The 17,866-nt window shown below is 44.8% G+C and overlaps 1 protein-coding gene across 3 annotated transcripts in view; it reads right to left on the bottom strand.

Annotated features, from left to right (window-relative positions):
* Positions 1 to 17,866, bottom strand: part of mpped2a (metallophosphoesterase domain containing 2a) — a 210,081-nt gene that overhangs the window by 102,695 nt on the left and 89,520 nt on the right. For all 3 annotated transcript variants that reach the window (XM_063061624.1, XM_063061625.1, XM_063061623.1), the window contains one exon: positions 3,392 to 3,617. In XM_063061624.1, the coding sequence (XP_062917694.1) occupies positions 3,392 to 3,617 (226 nt within the window). The remainder of the gene's footprint in view (positions 1 to 3,391; positions 3,618 to 17,866) is intronic.

The raw sequence follows: 17,866 nt of genomic DNA on the forward strand, positions 1-17,866 counted from the left end.
TGTTTCCTTCTCCCACTCTGAAGCAGTTTAATGTGTTGCTAGCATGATCAGATTCAGACTTATAACATTTGCACACAGTGAAATGGGCCATTTGTGTCAACAACCAACACAACTTAAGGATGCGCTGGGGACAGTCGACAAGTGTCAACACACATTCTGGCGCCAATCAGCGTGGCCAGGAGACCCATACTGACACTGCAGTCCTCTCTGAGTTAGCAAAAGCGACAGAGTAAATTGTTTTAAAAAGGGCAGAACAGGAATGAGTATTAATCACGGCACTGGTGCCAAGCTGTATCGGCGCTTGCCCTTCCCTTGGACTACATCAGTGACGTGGAGAGGGGGAACCCGCTGCATGGACAACAGCCAGTTCATATCTTCCTGCCCAGGCTCGCGCCCTGGAGAGGACACAGTCCACCAGAGGCACAAACGCGTGGTCCTCTGGGATCGAGGGCTGCCTACTGGTCACATGGGTGTAATTGGGCTGCACAGGCACACTGGGACGGAAGAGCCTGTTCCTGTCTCTAAATAAATAAACCAGTGAATTTCAAACTAATCGCAGATGTCGCAAATATGAGCCCGAATTATTGACCCCTTTTTCTCTTTTTTAAAAATTGCATTATTTCTAGTAAAAATTGTATATCATTTAGGTTTAGACAATAGAACAGTACATCTCAGGGATAGGCCCTTCGCCCACAAACTAATCTCTTCTGCCTATGCAATGTCCATATCCTCCTGTTTTCCTCACTTCCCCCTTCTTTTCCAATCCTGATGAAGTCTCTCGGCCCAAAATGTTGACTGTTCATTAATTTCCATAGATGCTGCCTGACCAGCTGAGCTCCTCCAGCAGTTTAGAAGTCCATAGTAGACTCAAAGATACTTTATTGATCCCAAAGTAAATTACAGTGTCACAGTAGCATTACAAGTGCACAGATACGTAAATATGAGAAAAGGAAGAAGAAGAAATAAAATAAGTTACCTTAAACAGTCTAACAGGAGAGGGTCATCACTTCCTCGGCTACAGGTTGACTCATTATAGAGCCTAATGGCCAATGGTAAGAATGACCTCATATCGCGCTCTTTGGAGCAGCGCATTTGTCTTAGTCTACTAGTGAAAGTGCTTCTCTGTTCAGGCAAGGTGGCATGCAGAGGATGAGAAACATTGTCCAGGATTGTCAAGATTTTCCATAGGGTCTTGTGTTCTATCAGAACAGAGTGTCCAGCTTGACTCCTATAACAGCCAGCCTTTCTAATCAGTTTATTGAGCCTTTTGGCATCACCCATGTTGATGTCATTGCCCCAGCACACCACTGTGTAGAAGATTGTTCTGGTGACAACAGACTGGTAGAACATGTGAAGGAGAGGCCTGCAGACTCCAAAGGACCTCAGTCTCCACAGTGAGTAGAGGTGACTCTGGCCCTTCTTGTAATGCAGGCTCTGTGTTGGTGGTCCATTCCAGTCTGTCATCCAGGTGTACCCCAGGTACTTGTAGGTCCTGACCACATCCACGTCCTCACCATCAATAGTAACAGGGAGCAGTGCAGGCCTAGTCTGCCGAAAGTCCATCACCATCTCTTTTGTCTTACTAATGTTGAGCTGCAGATGATTCAGCTTGCACCATTTGACAAAGTCCTCCACCAGGGCCCTGTATTCATCCTCCTGTCCTCCCTTTATACTCCCAACTATTTTTGAGTCATCAGAGAATTTCTGCAGGTGACATGACTCAGTGTTGTATCTGAAGTCCAAGGTATACAGGGTAAGGCTGGAAGGGAGACAATACAGACCCTTGTGGTGCCCCAGTGCTGCTTATAGCCATGTCTGACACACAGCTCTAAAGCTGCTCAAACTGCGGTCTGCCAGTCAGGTAGTCCATTATCCAGAGTACAATGAAAGTGCCAACCTGCATAGAACGGAACTATCCCTCATAAATGTGACGTTAATCAAGTTTGTGGGTCCAGCAAGTGAGACAGGAAATGCACTGACTACAAATAAGCATATCACTCATTTATTTACAAACAGTAAATATTGACCATTCACATTCCTTAAGGTACAGACACTACAAAGCTGACTATATATACGTACATTCAACAAATATACTTAGTTTAAAGTGCGTGCAGAGCATACCTTCCCAGTCATCATCTGCCTCCTTGCCTTAAACAAAGGAAGATTTTATATACGCTTTAAATACACAAGCTATTTTATATACCCAGGATATTTGAAACTGAACACCAGGCAGCTAACCAATAGGAAAATTGCAGCTGCAGTTTGTAAACTAATCAATCACAATAGAAGTGACTTTTGACAATCCGAACAAGGCACACCCCCACAGGACATAGTCATAGCCATACTTTATTGATCCCAAGGGAAATATCCTCGAAAGTTGCGAACGTTACAATTCTACCCTCAGACTAATAATGTTTCCGTCTCTACCACCACCCGAGGAAGCATATTCCAGGCACCCAGCACTCAGTGTAAAAAAAATACTCCTTTGAAATTACCCCCTCACCCTAAATACATACCCTCTGGTATTACATATTTCAGTGATACTCCTTGTCTACTCTGTCTCTGCCCTTCATAATTTTATAAGCCTCTATCAGATCTCCCCTCAGCCTTCGCCACCAGAGAAAACAGCCCATTTTTTCCAGCCTCTTGTTATAGCAGATGCCCTCTAATCCAGGCAACACCCTGGTAATCCTTTTCTGCTCCCTCCCCAAATGTTTGTTTTTCTGGTGAATGTTGCTTCTATGGATGACGTGAATGGGATGCATCTGCCAGTTTTACATTGCACCTATATGCATACGACAATAGGACCATAAAATCATGAGACTTTGGAACAGAATTAGGCCATTCTGCCCATCCAATCTGCTCCGCTATTTGCTTTTTCCTTTCAACTCCATTATCCTGCACTTCCCCTGTATCCTTTCACACCCTTAATGATCAAGAAATTATCAACCTCCACTTTAAATACAGTCAATAACTTGGCCACCACAGTCGTCTGTGGCGATTAACACCACAGATTCACCACCGTCTGGCTGAAGAACTGTTTTCTTATCTCTTTTCTACAGGGGCATCCTTCCATACCGAGGCTGTGACGCTCCTGCTATAGGAAATATCCTCTCAACGTCCACCCCATCCAGGCCTTTCAATATTCAGTAGGTTTCAATGAGATCCTCCCTCATTCTTCTGAACTCCAGTCAGGACCGACCCAGAGCCACCAAATGCTTCTTATATGTTAACCCTTTCATTTCATATGTTGTGAAAATTTGTTATTTCGTGACAGCAGTACCAGAACTCAACTTTACACAGATGCCGCCCAGCCTTACAGGATTCCCTGTTTCCTCTACTTTCTGTACGGTTATTGACAGATGCAGGGCAGCTAAAATTCCACACTTACCACGGTGTACCGTAGATCTGAAACCCTTTTACGGTCACTTCCGAGTCTTGCACGTAAATACAATTGGTCAGAAGCGATTGGACATTGTCAAAGTCCTCAGGCTTCAACTTCGAGACAGATGGGAAGCGGTAATAATCCTGCTTCACTAGCTCGGCAACGAAGTCCTTATCAAACGTCAGTTCATGGTTTCCAGCGATGACTATTTTATATTCATAGGGAAGGGTTCCTGTAATTGCAAATGAGACACTTAATTACAATCTTCTCCCTTGTTAAACACGCTCGAGGTTCACGCATAGGGCAAGAGAAAGAATGTTTTAAAAATGAAAAGAGCTGCCAGAGCAATTGTTGCAATAACAACAAAAGGTTGCACCAGGCACTAATAATCTTCCTTAATTATTCAATAAACACCGTTGTGCCCCTGTCCCCTGGATTTATATAGGGCTGAATAAAACAGCATATTAAGTAGGCAGATACCTTCTGCAAGATCAGGCAGTTACAAAGCATTCTGATGAAACTGCGTGCTGTTTCAAAAATCTGTTACTTTGATTATGGATGACAGCTGATGATGTCAATGCAAATGGTGGTGAACGTTATAAACCTTGGTTATGTCACTGCAAGAGCCAATTGTGTCAAAGGCTCCAATGACATTACTTCAAAATAGTCTATTGTCAAATATACCAGGGTGCAATGAAATCCCTTGTTTGTCTGAAGTTTACAAAGTAAATAGTACACACGACAGTAATAATAATACAATAAAGACAGTGGGGCAGAATTAGGCCATTTGGCCCATCAAATCTCTCTGCCACGGTTGATTTATTTTCCCTCTCAACCCCTATTCTCTTGCCTTCTCCCCATAATCTTTAACACCCATACTACCTATTAGCCTCCATATTAAATATACCCAATACTTGACCCCACAGCTGTCTGATTCACAAACCTCTGGCTAAAGATATTCCTCCTCTTCACTGTTCTAAAGGGAAGTCCTTGTATTCTGAGGCTGTGCCTTCTGGTCCTAGACTCTCCCACTTTAAGGCATCCGTTAGTCTTGCGAGACCATGGATCTGCACCTGGAAAGTCTTCACTCTCCAGGGCGCAGGCCTGGGCAAGGTTGTATGGAAGACCAGCAGTTGCCCATGCTGCAAGTCTCCCCTCTCCACGACACCGATGTTGTCCAAGGGAAGGGCATTAGGACCCATACAGCTTGGCACCAGTGTCGTCGCAGAGCAATGTGTGATTAAGTGCCTTGCTCAAGGACACAACACGTTCCCTCGGCTGGGGCTCGAACTCACGACCTTCAGGTAGCTAGTCCAATGCCTCTCCCACTACTGGAAGCAGACACTCCATGTCCACTCTATCTAGGCCTTTCAATATTTGAAGAAGGAACTCCAGCAGCTATATTTCATTGGGAGATTTGATATGTCACCGTCTGGTATGGAGGGGCTACTGCACAGGATCAGGAAAACCTGCTGAGTTGTAAACTCAGCCAGTGCCATCATGGGCACTAGCCTCCCCAGCATCGAGGGCACCTTCAGAAGGCGATACCTCAAACAGGCGGCATCCATCATGAAGAACCCCCATCATCCAGGACATGCCTGCTTCTCATTGCTACCATCAGGCAGTAGGGACAGGAGCCAGAAGACACACATTTATCATTTTAGGAACAGCTTCTTCCCTTCCGCATCAGATTTCAGAATGGTCACAAATCACAAATGACCTGACTTGGTTCAATCAAGCAGAGTTCACTGCCAAGAAGGCCCACCAGCGTCTTTAATTCCTGAGAAAACTAAAGAAATTTGGCCTGTCCCCTAAAACCCTCACTAATTTTTATAGATGCACCATAGAAAGCATTCTTTTAGGGTGCATCACAACCTGGTATGGAAGTTGTCCTGTCCAAGACCGAAGGAAGTTGCAGAAGATCGTGAACACGGCGCAGCACATCACACAAGCCAATCTTCCGTCTGTGGACTCACTTTACACAGCACACTGTCGGAGCAGTGCTGACAGGATAATCAAGGGCACGACCTACCCAGCTAACACACTTTTCGTCCCTCTTCCCTCCGGGAGAAGGCTCAGGAGCTTGAAGACTCGTACGGCCAGATTTGGGAACAACTTCTTTCCAACTGTGATAAGACTGCTGAACGGATCCTGATCCGGATCTGGGCCGTACCCTCCAAATATCCGGACCTGCCTCTTGGTTTTTTTGCGCTACCTTACTTTCCATTTTTCTATTTCCTATTTATGATTTATAATTTAAATTTTTAATATTTACTGATTTTTACTATTTTTAATATTTTTAACATTTAATATTTGTAACCCAGGGAGCGGGAAGCACAGAATCAAATACCGCTGTGATGATTGTACGTTCTAGTATTAATTGTTTGGCGACAATAAAGTATAAAGTACAAGTCCATAAACCCATGAACACTACTTCACGGTTATGCTCTCTTTTTGCTCTACATTATTTTTTATGTTTCTTATTCCAAGTAATAGTATTTTTTATGTATTGCACCGAACTGCTGCCACGAAACAATGAACTTCAGGACATATGTTAGTGATAATAAACCGGACACTGATTCTGAACCACTCATTTTTCTAAGCTGCAGCAAGTACAGGTTCAGAGCCCTCAAACAATCCTTATACGTTAAACCTTTCATTCCCGGGTCATTCTTGTAAACCACCTTTCCAATGCCAACGTCTCCTTTCTTAGATATGGAGCACAAAACTCCTCACAATACTCCAAATGCGGTCTAACCAATTGCATCCTTCTGTCCTGGGAAAAAGTCTCTGGCTGTGCACTCAATCTATCGCTCTCTTCACCTTGTACACCTTTATCAAGTCACTTCCCGTCTTCCTTCCTTCCAAATAGAAAGGCCTCCTATCCCTACTCCCAGTTGGTAGCCATGCGAAAAGGGCATGGGGGTCCTTAATGATGAATGCCACATTTTCGAGGCATCACCTTTTGAAGATGTCCTTGGTGCTGGGATGGTTGGTGCCCATGATGGAGCTGTCTGAGTTTACAAACCCTGTGCAGCCTTTCCTGATCCTGTGCTGCTGCCCCCGCATAACGCTCCTCAGTACATCTGTCCACACACCCAACATTCTCTGCGCAAAAAAAAACCTACCTCTGACATCCTCTCTATACTTTTCCCCAAACACTTCAAAGTTATGCCTCTGTGTTTTAGCCATAGCCACCATAGGGAAAAGTTTCTGGCTGTCCACGCGATCTAAGCCTTTTATTACCTTACACATTTATCAAACCACTTCTCGTCCTCCTTCGCTCCAAAGGAGAGACCAGTTCCCCAGCAGGGAGATGATACATAGAGCAGACTCAATGATCTGAATGGCCTAATTCTGCTCCTGTGTCTTTTGGTATTATGGACTTGGGCTACTGAGTAAAAAACACACACAAAATTCCTCTATAGAGACCAATAAAGATCTGGGCCAAAACCCTTCATCAGACTGGAAAGGAAGGGGGAAGAAGCCAGACTCAGATACTGCAGGGAGGGGAAGGAGGTCTAGCTAGTAGGTGATAGATGAAGTCAGGTGTGTGGGGGAAGGAGAGGCTGAAGGAGTTAGATAAGTGGGTGACGGTCAGGGAAGTGAAGGGAAGAGCTCAGATAGTAGAGGACACCCCTGTGGCCATCCCCCTCAGTAATCGTCATCTCATTTTGGATGCGGTTGAGGGGGTTGACCTGACAGAGGACGACTACGGCGATTGGGTCTCTGGCACTGAGCCTGGTTCCATGGAGCAGAAGGGAAAGAGGAAGATGAGGAATGCGGTGGTCATAGGGGAATTCTATAGTGAGGGGAACAGACAGGGAGGTTCTGTCAGCCTGATAGAGATACCTGCATGGTGTGTTGCCTCCCAGGAGCCAGGGTATGGGATGTCTCGGATTAGGTGCAGAGTATTCTGAAGGGAGAGGGTGACCAGCCAGAAGTCTTGGTACACATTGGTACCAATGACATAGGTAGAAAAAGGGAGGAGGTCCTGAAGAGAGAATTCAGGGAGTTAGGTAGGAAGCTGAAAAGCAGGACCTCCAGGGTAGCAATCTCAGGATTGTTGCTTGTGCCACATGCTAGCGAGTGCAATAGCATGATCAGGCATATTAATGCGTGGCTGAGAGACTGGTGTAGGGGGCAGATTCCTGGATCAAATTCCTGGATCATTGGGGCCTCTTCAGGGGGCGGTATGACCTGTAAAAAAAGTACGGGTTACACCTGAACCCAAAGGGGTCCATTATCCTAGCAGGCATATTTAATAGAGCTGTTAGGGAGGGTTTAAACTAATGTGGCAGGGGAATGGAAACAGGAATGATAGGGTTGAGGAAGGGGAAAACAGAAATAAATCAAAGATAGAGTGTAACCAAGATTATGGAAAGAACAGGCAGGGAATGAGGCTTAATCACAGCCAGTGGAAGGATGGCTGCCATTGGGAGCTGAACATCCAAGGATATACGGTATATCGGAAAGATAGGTTAGTAGGCAGAGGGGGTGCTGTGGCTCTGTGTACAAGAACCAATATTAAATCATTTAGAAAGAGATGACATAGGATTGGAAGGTGTAGCGTCTCTATGGGTTGAGCTAAGAAATGGCAAGGGTAAAAGGACCCTAATGGCAGTTGTATACAGGCCTCCAAACAGCAGCCAGGATGTGGATTACAAATTACAGCAGGAGGTAGCAAAGCCATGTCAGAAGGACAATGTCATGATAATCGTTGCGGATTTTAACATGAAAGTGGGTTGGGAAAACCAGGCCAGTACTGAACCTCGAGAGAGAGAATTTGTGGAATGTCTAAGGGATGGTTTTTAGAACAGCTTGTTGTTAGCCCACTGGGGGAAATCGGCTGTGCTGGACTGGGTGTTGTGCAATGATCCGGAGGTGATAAGAGAACTTAAGGTTAAGGAACCCTTAGGGAACAATGATCACAATATGATCAAGTACACATTGAAATTTGAGAGGGAAAGAAAATAAAATCCAATGTGTTGGTATTTCAATGGAATAAAAGAAATTACAAAGGCATGAGAGAGGAACTGGCCGAAGTTGACTGGAAAGGGACATTTGCAAGAAGGACAGCAGAGCAGCAATGGCTGGAGTTTCTGCAAAATATGAGGAAGTGCAGGACGGATATATTCAAAAAATTTTCAAAGGGAAAAAGGACACTACCATGACTGACAAGTGAAGTCAGTGCCAAAGTAAAAGCAAAAGAGAGGGCATACAAGGAAGCCAGAGCTAGTGGGAAGATAGAGGATTGGGAAGCTTTTAAAAACTTGCAGAGGGAAACTAAGAAGGTCATTAGGAAGGAAAAAATTAATTATGAAAGGAAGCTGGCGACTTATATCAAAGATACAAAAGCTCTTTTAAGTATATAAAGGGGAAGAGAGAGTTGAGGGTAGATATAGGACCAATACAAAATGACACTGGAGATATTGTAATGAGAGAAGCGGAGATGGCAGAGGAACTGAATGCATATTTTGCATCAGTCTTCACAGTGGAAGACATTTGCAGTGTACCGGACATTCAAGAGTGTCAGGAAGTGAAGTTTGTGCAGTGAAAATTACGACTGAGAAGGTGCTCAGGAAGCTTGATGGTCTGAGTGTGGATAAATCTCCTGGACCTGATGGAATGCAGCCTCGGGTTCTGAAGGAAGTAGCTGGAGAGATTGCAGAGCCATTAACGATGATTTTCAAGAATCGATAGATTCTGGCATTGTACTAGATAACTGGAAAATTGCAAATGTTACTTCGCTATTTAAAAGGGTGAGGGGCAGCAGAAGGAAACTATAGACCTGTTAGCCTGACATCAGTGGTTGGGAAGTTGTTGGAATCGATTGTTAGGGATGAGATTACAGAGTGCCTGGAGGTACATGACAAGATAGGCCAAAGCCAGCATGGTTTCCTGAAAGGAAAGTCTTGCCTGACAAACCTACTGCAATTCTTTGAGGAAATTACAAGCAGGGTAGACAAAGGAGATGCAGTAGACGTGGTGTACTTGGATTTTCAAGGTGCCTCATGACCCCATGGGATTACATGGAAGTTACTAGCATTGGTGGAACATTGGCTGGTTGGCAGAAAACAGAGAGTGGGAATAAAGGGATCCTATTCTGGCTGGCTGCCGGTTACCAGTGGAGTTCCACAGGGGTCAGTGTCGGGACTGCTGCTTTTTTTTATGATGTATGTCAATGATTTGGACTGTGGTATTAATGGATTTGTGGCTAAATTTGCCGATGATACAAAGATAGGTGGGGAAGCTGGTAGTGTTGAGGAAACAGGGAGCCTGCGGAGAGACTTAGATAGTTTAGGGGAATGGGCAAAGAAGTGATAAATGAAATACAATGTTGGAAAGTGTAAGGTCATGCACTTTGGTAAAAGAAATAAACGGGCAGACTATTATTTAGATGGGGAAGAGAATTCAAAATACAAAGCTGCAAAGGGACTTGGGAGTCCTTGTGCAAGAAACTCTAAAGGTTAACCTCCAGGTTCAGTCGGTTGTGAAGAAGGTGAATGCAATGTTGGCATTCATTTCTAGAGGTATAGAATGTAAGAGCAGGAATGTGATGTAGAGGCTCTATAAGGCACTCGTGAGACCACACTTGGATTATTGTGTGCAGTTTTGGGCTCCTTATTTTAGAAAGGATATACTGACATTGGAGAGGGTTCAGAGAAGATTCACAAGAATAATCCAGGAATGAAAGGGTTACCATATGAGAACTATCTGTCAGCTCTTGGGCTGTATTCCCTGGAGTTTAGGAGAATGAGGGGGGAATCTCATAGAAACATTCTGAATGTTAAAAGGCCTGAACAGATTAGATAAGGCAAAGTTATTTCCCATGGTAGGGGATTCTAGAACAAGAGGTCATGACTTCAGGATTGAAGGATGTCCATTTAGAACAGAGATGAATTACTTTAGTCAGAGGGTGTTAAATTTGTGGAATTTGTTGCTATAAGCGGCTGTAGAGGCCAAGTCATGGGGTGTATTTAAGGAAGAGACAGACAGGTTCTTGATTAGCCAGGGCATCAAAGGGCATGGGGTGAAGGCAGGGGAGTGGGGATGACTGGAAGGAATGGAGCAGCCCATGATTGAATGGTGGAGCAGACTCGATGGGCTGAATGGCCCACTTCTGCTCCTACATATCGTGGTCTTATGAAGTAAGAGCTGGGAGGTAATAGGTTGAAAAGGTAAAGGGCTGGAGAAGAAGGAATCTGATCTGACCATACTGTTTAGATTAGTTTTCCTTCAATTTCAAGTTTAGTATTTCCAACAATTAACTTTGTAGGAATTGTCTCCTTAACAATCAGAGTGCTAGTGTGGATCCCAATGCCAACTCCACACAAAACATGCAATAGGAACTCAGCACATGAAGCATAATCTGTGAAGGGAATAAACAGAATGGGGTTCTGTTGGAGTCTGTGATCTACAATTCAAACTATGGTTCTTCGCAACAGGTGGGTTTTTGGACCAATCTAGCATTTCGCTGTCTCCAGGAATGGCCTGGAAGCAGCCCCCCCCCCCCCGGCTGATCTGGACGCTGGCTGATTTCACCAACTTAAGCATCATGGGAGACTGAAACATCGAGACAGCAGGCGGTGTGTTGCTAATCACCGGCTGCTATCGGAAGGCAGCACTGTACTTGAGCAATCCCTCTCCCTTTTGATGGAGAGTGAGAGCCTGTCGATCTTTGAGACGGGGGTGTGGGGGCTTGGAGAAGCGAGGTGGAAGATTGTAACATCAGGAGGGCGAGTTGCTGGTCTCTGCTTGATGTTGCAGGAGCAACCTCTCTCTCCCTCGCTAGAGAGAGAGAGCCTGTCTAAGATACTGAAGTGCAGGGTTTGGACTGATGGACTCTGGATCAAGGTCTCTTTGGGGGCTTTTGCGGTTGCTTGGCTGGTGGGGGGGGGTCAGTGCTTCTGCTGGTGCAACTGGGGGGAGAAGGGGGGGCTTTGATGTTCTATCAGTCTATTGGCTCTCTTTTTTCATGGATGTCTGTAAGGAGCAAGAATTTCAGGGTGTATACATTCTCTGATATCAAAGGGACCGGATCAAAGGAACAGACAGAAAAAGTTGACTGTCGATTGCTTATTGTCCTCATGAAGGGTCTCAACTCAAAATGTTTACTGTCTATTCCTCACCATAGATGCCTCCTGATCTGCTGAGTTCCTCCACCATTTTGTGTGTGATGCTCAGTATTTCCAGCATCTGCAGAATCTCTTGTGCTCTCTTTCAATTTTTCCTTGTCAACCATCAGAGATGAGGAGACAAGAGTACAAAATTAAATTACAAACGCTTCCCTCCCTGATCTGGTCCGTGTACAGAAAACAAGATCAATTAACCCCGAGCTATTTGTTGGTTTAATGAAACAACCCAACTCCAAAAGCGATTTAAATCTGTAGACAGCAAAAGGAATTACTTCAACAACACAATGCAGCTTAACGCAAGACACAAATCCATTTTTAACTCCCACGTAATTGTTGCAATGAAACCGCTGACCCTATATTAATCTTGTTTTAGCTTGGTTTCCAGGAGACCAACACCCATGCAACAGCTCCTGGTATAAAAGTTACAAAATTTATTTCCTACGAATTAGACCAGTGATTAGATTAATTCCTAAAAAAGTGCAACTGAGAGCATTGCAACGACAGAGCATATGTTCCCTGGGTTATTAGCCAAGATTTCCGAATTATTAGTTACTAATACAACCACAACTCTGCCATAGTCAAGTGGAAATTAATCTCTGGGATGGAGATAGGAAATAGGTCCCTCTCAACCCAGATCATAGAGTACTATAGGTGCCTTACTAAAATCCATGTAGATCACATCCACTGCACTACCCTCATCTATATGCCTGGTCACCTCCTCAAAGAACTCTATCAGGCTTGTTAGACACCATCTGCCCTTCACAAAGCCATGCTTGTGTGTAAAATGGCTTGTGTGTAAAATTTCACCTTTCACACTTCACCCTTTATCTCTGCTTTTAGTCTCTCCTAACCTGAGGGGGGAAAAGCCACCCAACAAAGTCACTGCATTACAATATTGCTGCGTGGCTTGGAGGAGGGGGTGAAAGACTCACCAGGACGATGAATGGATTAGAGAGGATTCGATATAAAGCAATCTTAAATATGAGGAATTCTGCAGACACTGGAAATCCAGAGCAACACACACAAAATGCTACAGGAACTCAGGCCAGGCAGCATCCATGGAAATGAACAAACAGTTGATATTTTTGGCCAAGACTCTTCCTCAGGACTGATAAGGAAGAGGGAAGACACCAGAATAAAAAGGTGGGGAGAGGGGAAGGCGGATAGCTGGAAGGTGATAGGTGAAGCCAGGTGGGTGGGAAAGGTCAAGGGCTGGAGCAGAAGGAATCTGAAGAGGAGAGTGGACCACAGGAGAAAGGGAAAGAGGAGGGGACCCAGGGGAAGTGATAGGCAGGTGAGCAGAGGCAAAAAGCCAGTGTGGGGAATAGGAGGAGGAGCTTAAAATCTTTTTACCGGAAGGAGAAGTTGATGTTCATGCCATCAGGTTGGTGACTACCCAGATGAGATGGCGTATCAGGGGTTGCTCCTCCACCCTGAGGGTGGCCTCATCTTGGGACAAGAGGAGGCCAAAGACCGACATGCTGGAACCAGAATAGGAATTGGAATTAAAATATTTGGCCACCGCAGCGGATGTGTTCGTCGAATCAGACCCTCAAGTTACGACGGGTCTCACCAACGTAGAGGAGGCTGCTTCGGGAGCACCAGACACGAACAACGACCCCGCCAGATCCGCAGGTGAAGCATTGCCCCACCTGGAAAGACTGTTTGGGGCCCTGCATGGAGTTGGGGGAGGAGGTGAATGAGCAGGTGTAATACTCGGGCCACTTGCTTTGGTTAGCTTGTTATTTGTCACATGTCCATTGAACAGTGAAATGTATCTTGTGTGTCAAATCAAATCAGTGCAGATTATGCTGGGCACACTTCCAGTGCCAATACAGCATGCCACCAATGCACTAACCTGTACACCTATGTAACGTGGAGAACCAGGAGGAGATCCACTCAGTAACAAGGAAAACGTGCAAACTCCTTCCAGTGGTGGGAGTCAAACACTGATCAGTGGTCGCTGGTGCTGTAACAGCGTTTGCAAGGCAGTGCATTCCCAATGTCACTCCTACAAGTGACACAGTTGACCATTAGACTTTGCTGTTTATAAGGTGAGGCTGCAAGTATTGGATAAGGCACTGTAGAGTGGAAATCTGGTGGTGCCACAACAACCTCTCATTCAGCGCCAGTAAAGGGCTGATTATTGACTACAAGAAGAAACCAGATGTTTGCGAGCCAAACCTTATTAGGGGATCAGTGGTGGAGAGGGCCAGTGACTGTAGATTCCTTGGTGTTTTCATTTCAAAGAATCTGTCCTGCATCCAGCACGCAAGTGCCATTACCAAGAATGGCATGGCAGCACATCTACTTTCTTCGAACTTTGCACATAGATACAGAATGCTTTGTAAAACGTTGACAAACTTCCACTGATGCACAGCAGAGAATATCCTTGGTTGCATTATGGACTTGTATGGAAACACCAATGCCCAGGAATGGAAAGAGCTCTAGGAATTGGTGGGTACGACCCAGTCCATCACAGGAACGGCCTTCCCCAGCATTGAGCACAGCTACAAAGAGTCCTGTCATTGGAAAGCAGCATCTGTCATCAAGGACTCCCACCATCCAGACCTTGCTATCTTCTTGAAGTTACCATTGGGCAGGAGGTACAAGAGTCTCAGGTCCCACACCACCAGGTTCAGGAACAGTTATTACCCTTCAACAGTCAGACTCCTGAACCGGAGTGGGTAACTTCACTCACCTCAACACTGAACTGATTCCACAACCTACAGACTCACTTTCAAGGTCTCTACAACTCTTGCTCACAGTATTTTTTATTATTTGTTTTGTATTTGCACAGTTTGCCTATTTCTGTACATTGCTTATTTGTCAGTCTTTGTGTGTAATGTTTCATTAATTCTATTGTACTTTGTTCTACTGTGAATGCCTGCAAGAAAATAAATCTAAGGGTCGTATATGGTGACATATCAAAGATCAAAGTTAAGTTCAAAGTAAACGTATTATCAAAGTACACATATGTCACCATATATAACCCGAGATACATTTTCTCACAGGCATACACAGCAAATCCAAGAACCGTAATAAAATCAGTGAAAGACTACACTCAACAGGGCAGACAACCAGTGTGGGAGGGAGGGAGGGAGAGAGGGAAGGGAGGAAGGGTGGAAGGGAGGGAGGAAGGAAGGAAGGAAGGAAGGAAGTCCTTGATAGTGAGTCTTGATAGATAGTTGTGGGAACTGTTCAGTGTTGGGATGAGTGAAGTAGTTCCCTCTGGTTCAAGAGCCTGATGGTTGAGGGGTAATAACTGTTCCTGAACCTGGTGGTGTCAGTCCTGAGGCTCCTGTACCCTCTTCCTAATGGCAGCAGCGAGAAGAGAGCATGGCCTGGATGGAGGTCCCTGATGATGGATATGTACTTTGATATTAATTTGACTTTGAAATATGAAGTACAAGGAAAGGTACTGACATAAAATGGATATACAGGTTGACCCTCACTAATCCGACTACCTGTAATCCGGTTCCTTCGATAATCCGGCACTGATTATGCTTAATGTGATCCTTCTGTAATTTGGCATTTTCACTAATCCGGCACTCCTCAGGTCCGAATGGTGCTGGATTAGTGAAGGTCGACCTATATCAGAATGAAGAGCAAAAGCTTCTGAAAAGACTGGTGGATCTTTCTTTCATAAACAGAAAAGCGATGCTAGACACTAAATGTTTACTTTTGTAAAAGGGAAATCTAATTACTAAAAATTCAGAACAACTTTCCTTACAAATAAAGCCCAGACTCTCACACAAGCCAAGCTATCAAGAAACAGTTTAATTACTTGCAAGGTTGCAAAGGGCAACTCTTCTACTGAAATAATGTAAGCCACAGACTGAAACAATATTAAGCTTGAATCCCTGCCAGTAACAACATTTCCATTGATACTATCATCCTTTACAGACAAGAACTCTCAGACTTCAGAGAAAACTTACACGAGTCCATGTCTGAGTGGGACAACAGGACCCCCAGCCTCCGCTGAGACTGTGCGGTGCTCAGATCCCGGGATAGAGAGAGGAAAGTTCCTCCTCACTTCATTAATCCCTGACATAGTGAGCCCCAGGCTCCTGAACTTACATAGAGCAGTACAGCATTTGTACAATGTTGTGCAAACTAACCAAATACCTAACTAAACTAAGCCCTTCTGATGCACAAGTTTGTTGTTGTCTGACCACACATATATACAACCAAACAAAACTATAACACGAGGAATTCTGCAGATGCTGGAAATTCAAGCAACACACTTCAAAGTTGCTGGTGAACGCAGCAGGCCAGGCAGCATCTATAGGAAGAGGTACAGTCGACGTTTTGGGCCGAGACCCTTCGTCAGGACTAACTGAAGGAAGAGCTAGTAAGAGATTTGAAAGTGGGAGGGGGAGGGGGAGATCCGAAATGATAGGAGAAGACAGGAGGGGGAGGGATGGAGCCAAAAGCTGGACAGGTGATTGGCAAAAGGGATATGAGAGGATCATGGGACAGGAGGCCCAGAGAGAAGGAAAAGGAGGAGGGGGGGAAAAACCCAGAGGATGGGCAAGGGGTATAGTCAGAAGGGCAGAGGGAGAAAAAGGAGAGTGAGAGAAAGAATGTGTGTATATAAATAAATAACGGATGGGGTACAAGGGGGAGGTGGGGCATTAGCGGAAGTTTGAGAAGTCAATGTTCATGCCATCAGGTTGGAGGCTACCCAGATGGAACATAAGCTGTTGTTCCTCCAACCTGAGTGTGGTTTCATCTTTTGATCAAACAAAACAATGTTCCTCCAGACCATGGTGCACCCACACAAGACATCACGCAGAACACACAAAACAAAATATTACCACAAATAAGTTAATAAATATAATTCAAAATGCATGTGAAGTGCACAGCACAGGTAAACAGTACGGTAAAGAGCCCGTTGTCCGATTGGAAAAAGATCGGTGGTGGCAGGGTATTCATTAGTCTCATAGCCTGTGGAAAGAGGCAATCTGGCAGTCCTCGTCCTGATGCTTCCTGATGGTAGTGGGTCATATTCCTCCATTCTCTGCGCACTCATGTGCCCATCTCAGAGCCCCTAAAACTCATCCATTATGTTTGTCCTCATTACCAGCACATGTCAGACTCTCACCAATCTCTGCAAATAAAACTTGTCCCAAGCATCTGCTTTGAAATTACTTCTTTTAAAGTATAAACACAAAATAGACACACACACACAAAAAAAGGTTCAATTGGCTCAGTTTAATATCAGAGAATGTATACGGGTATTCAACCTGAAATTCTTACTCTTCAAAGACATCCACAAAATAAAGAAACTCCACAGAATGAATGATAGACAATAGACAATAGGTGCAGGAGTAGGCCATTCGGCCCTTTGAGCCAGCACCGCCATTCACTGTGATCATGGCTGATCATCCACAACCAGTACCTTTTTCCTGCCTCAACCCCATATCCCTTCACTCCGCTATCTTTAAGAGCTCTATCTAACTCTTTTTTGAAAGCATCCAGAGAATTGGCCTCCACTGCCTTCTGAGGCAGAGCATTCCACAGAACCACAACCCTCTGTGTGAAAAAGTTCTTCCTCAACTCCATTCTAAATTGTCTACCCCTTATTCCTAAACTGTGGCCTCTGGTTCTGGACTCTACCAACATCGGGAATATGTTTCCTGCTTCCAGCGTGTCCAATCCCTTAATAATCTTATATGATTTAATAAGATCCCCTCTCAGCCTTCTAAATTCCAGTGTATACAAGCCCAGTCGCTCCAATCTTTCAACATATGACAGTCCCGCCATCCCGGGAATTAACCTCATGAACCTACGTTGCACTCCCTCAATAGCAAGAATGTCCTTCCTCAAATTTGGAGACCAAAACTGTACATAATACTCCAGGTGTGGTCTCACCAGGGCCCTGTACAGCTGCAGAAGGACCTCTTTGTTCCTATACTCAACTCCCCTTGTTATGAAGGCCAACATGCCATTAGCTTTCTTCACTGCCTGCTGTACCTGCATGCTTACTTTCAGTGACTGATGAACAAGGACACCTAGATCTCGTTGTACTTCCCCTTTTCCTAACTTGACACTATTCAAATAGTAATCTGCCTTCCTGTTCTTGCCACCAAAGTGGATAACCTCACATTTATCCACATTAAACTGCATCTGCCCACTCACTCAACCTGTCCAAGTCACCCTGCATTCTCATAACATCCTCCTCACATTTCACACTGCCTCCCAGCTTTGTGTCATCGGCAAATTTGCTAATGATAGAAACATCAAAGCCCCAAAAGCCCTCCCACCATGCAAGCAACAGCAAAAGCCCCTCAAAGAAACCTCAATCTTTAACCCGGTGCTTTAGTATCTCAGACAGGCT

The sequence above is a fragment of the Mobula hypostoma genome, chromosome 11, assembly GCF_963921235.1.
Source record: "Mobula hypostoma chromosome 11, sMobHyp1.1, whole genome shotgun sequence".
Lineage (NCBI taxonomy): Eukaryota > Metazoa > Chordata > Chondrichthyes > Myliobatiformes > Myliobatidae > Mobula > Mobula hypostoma.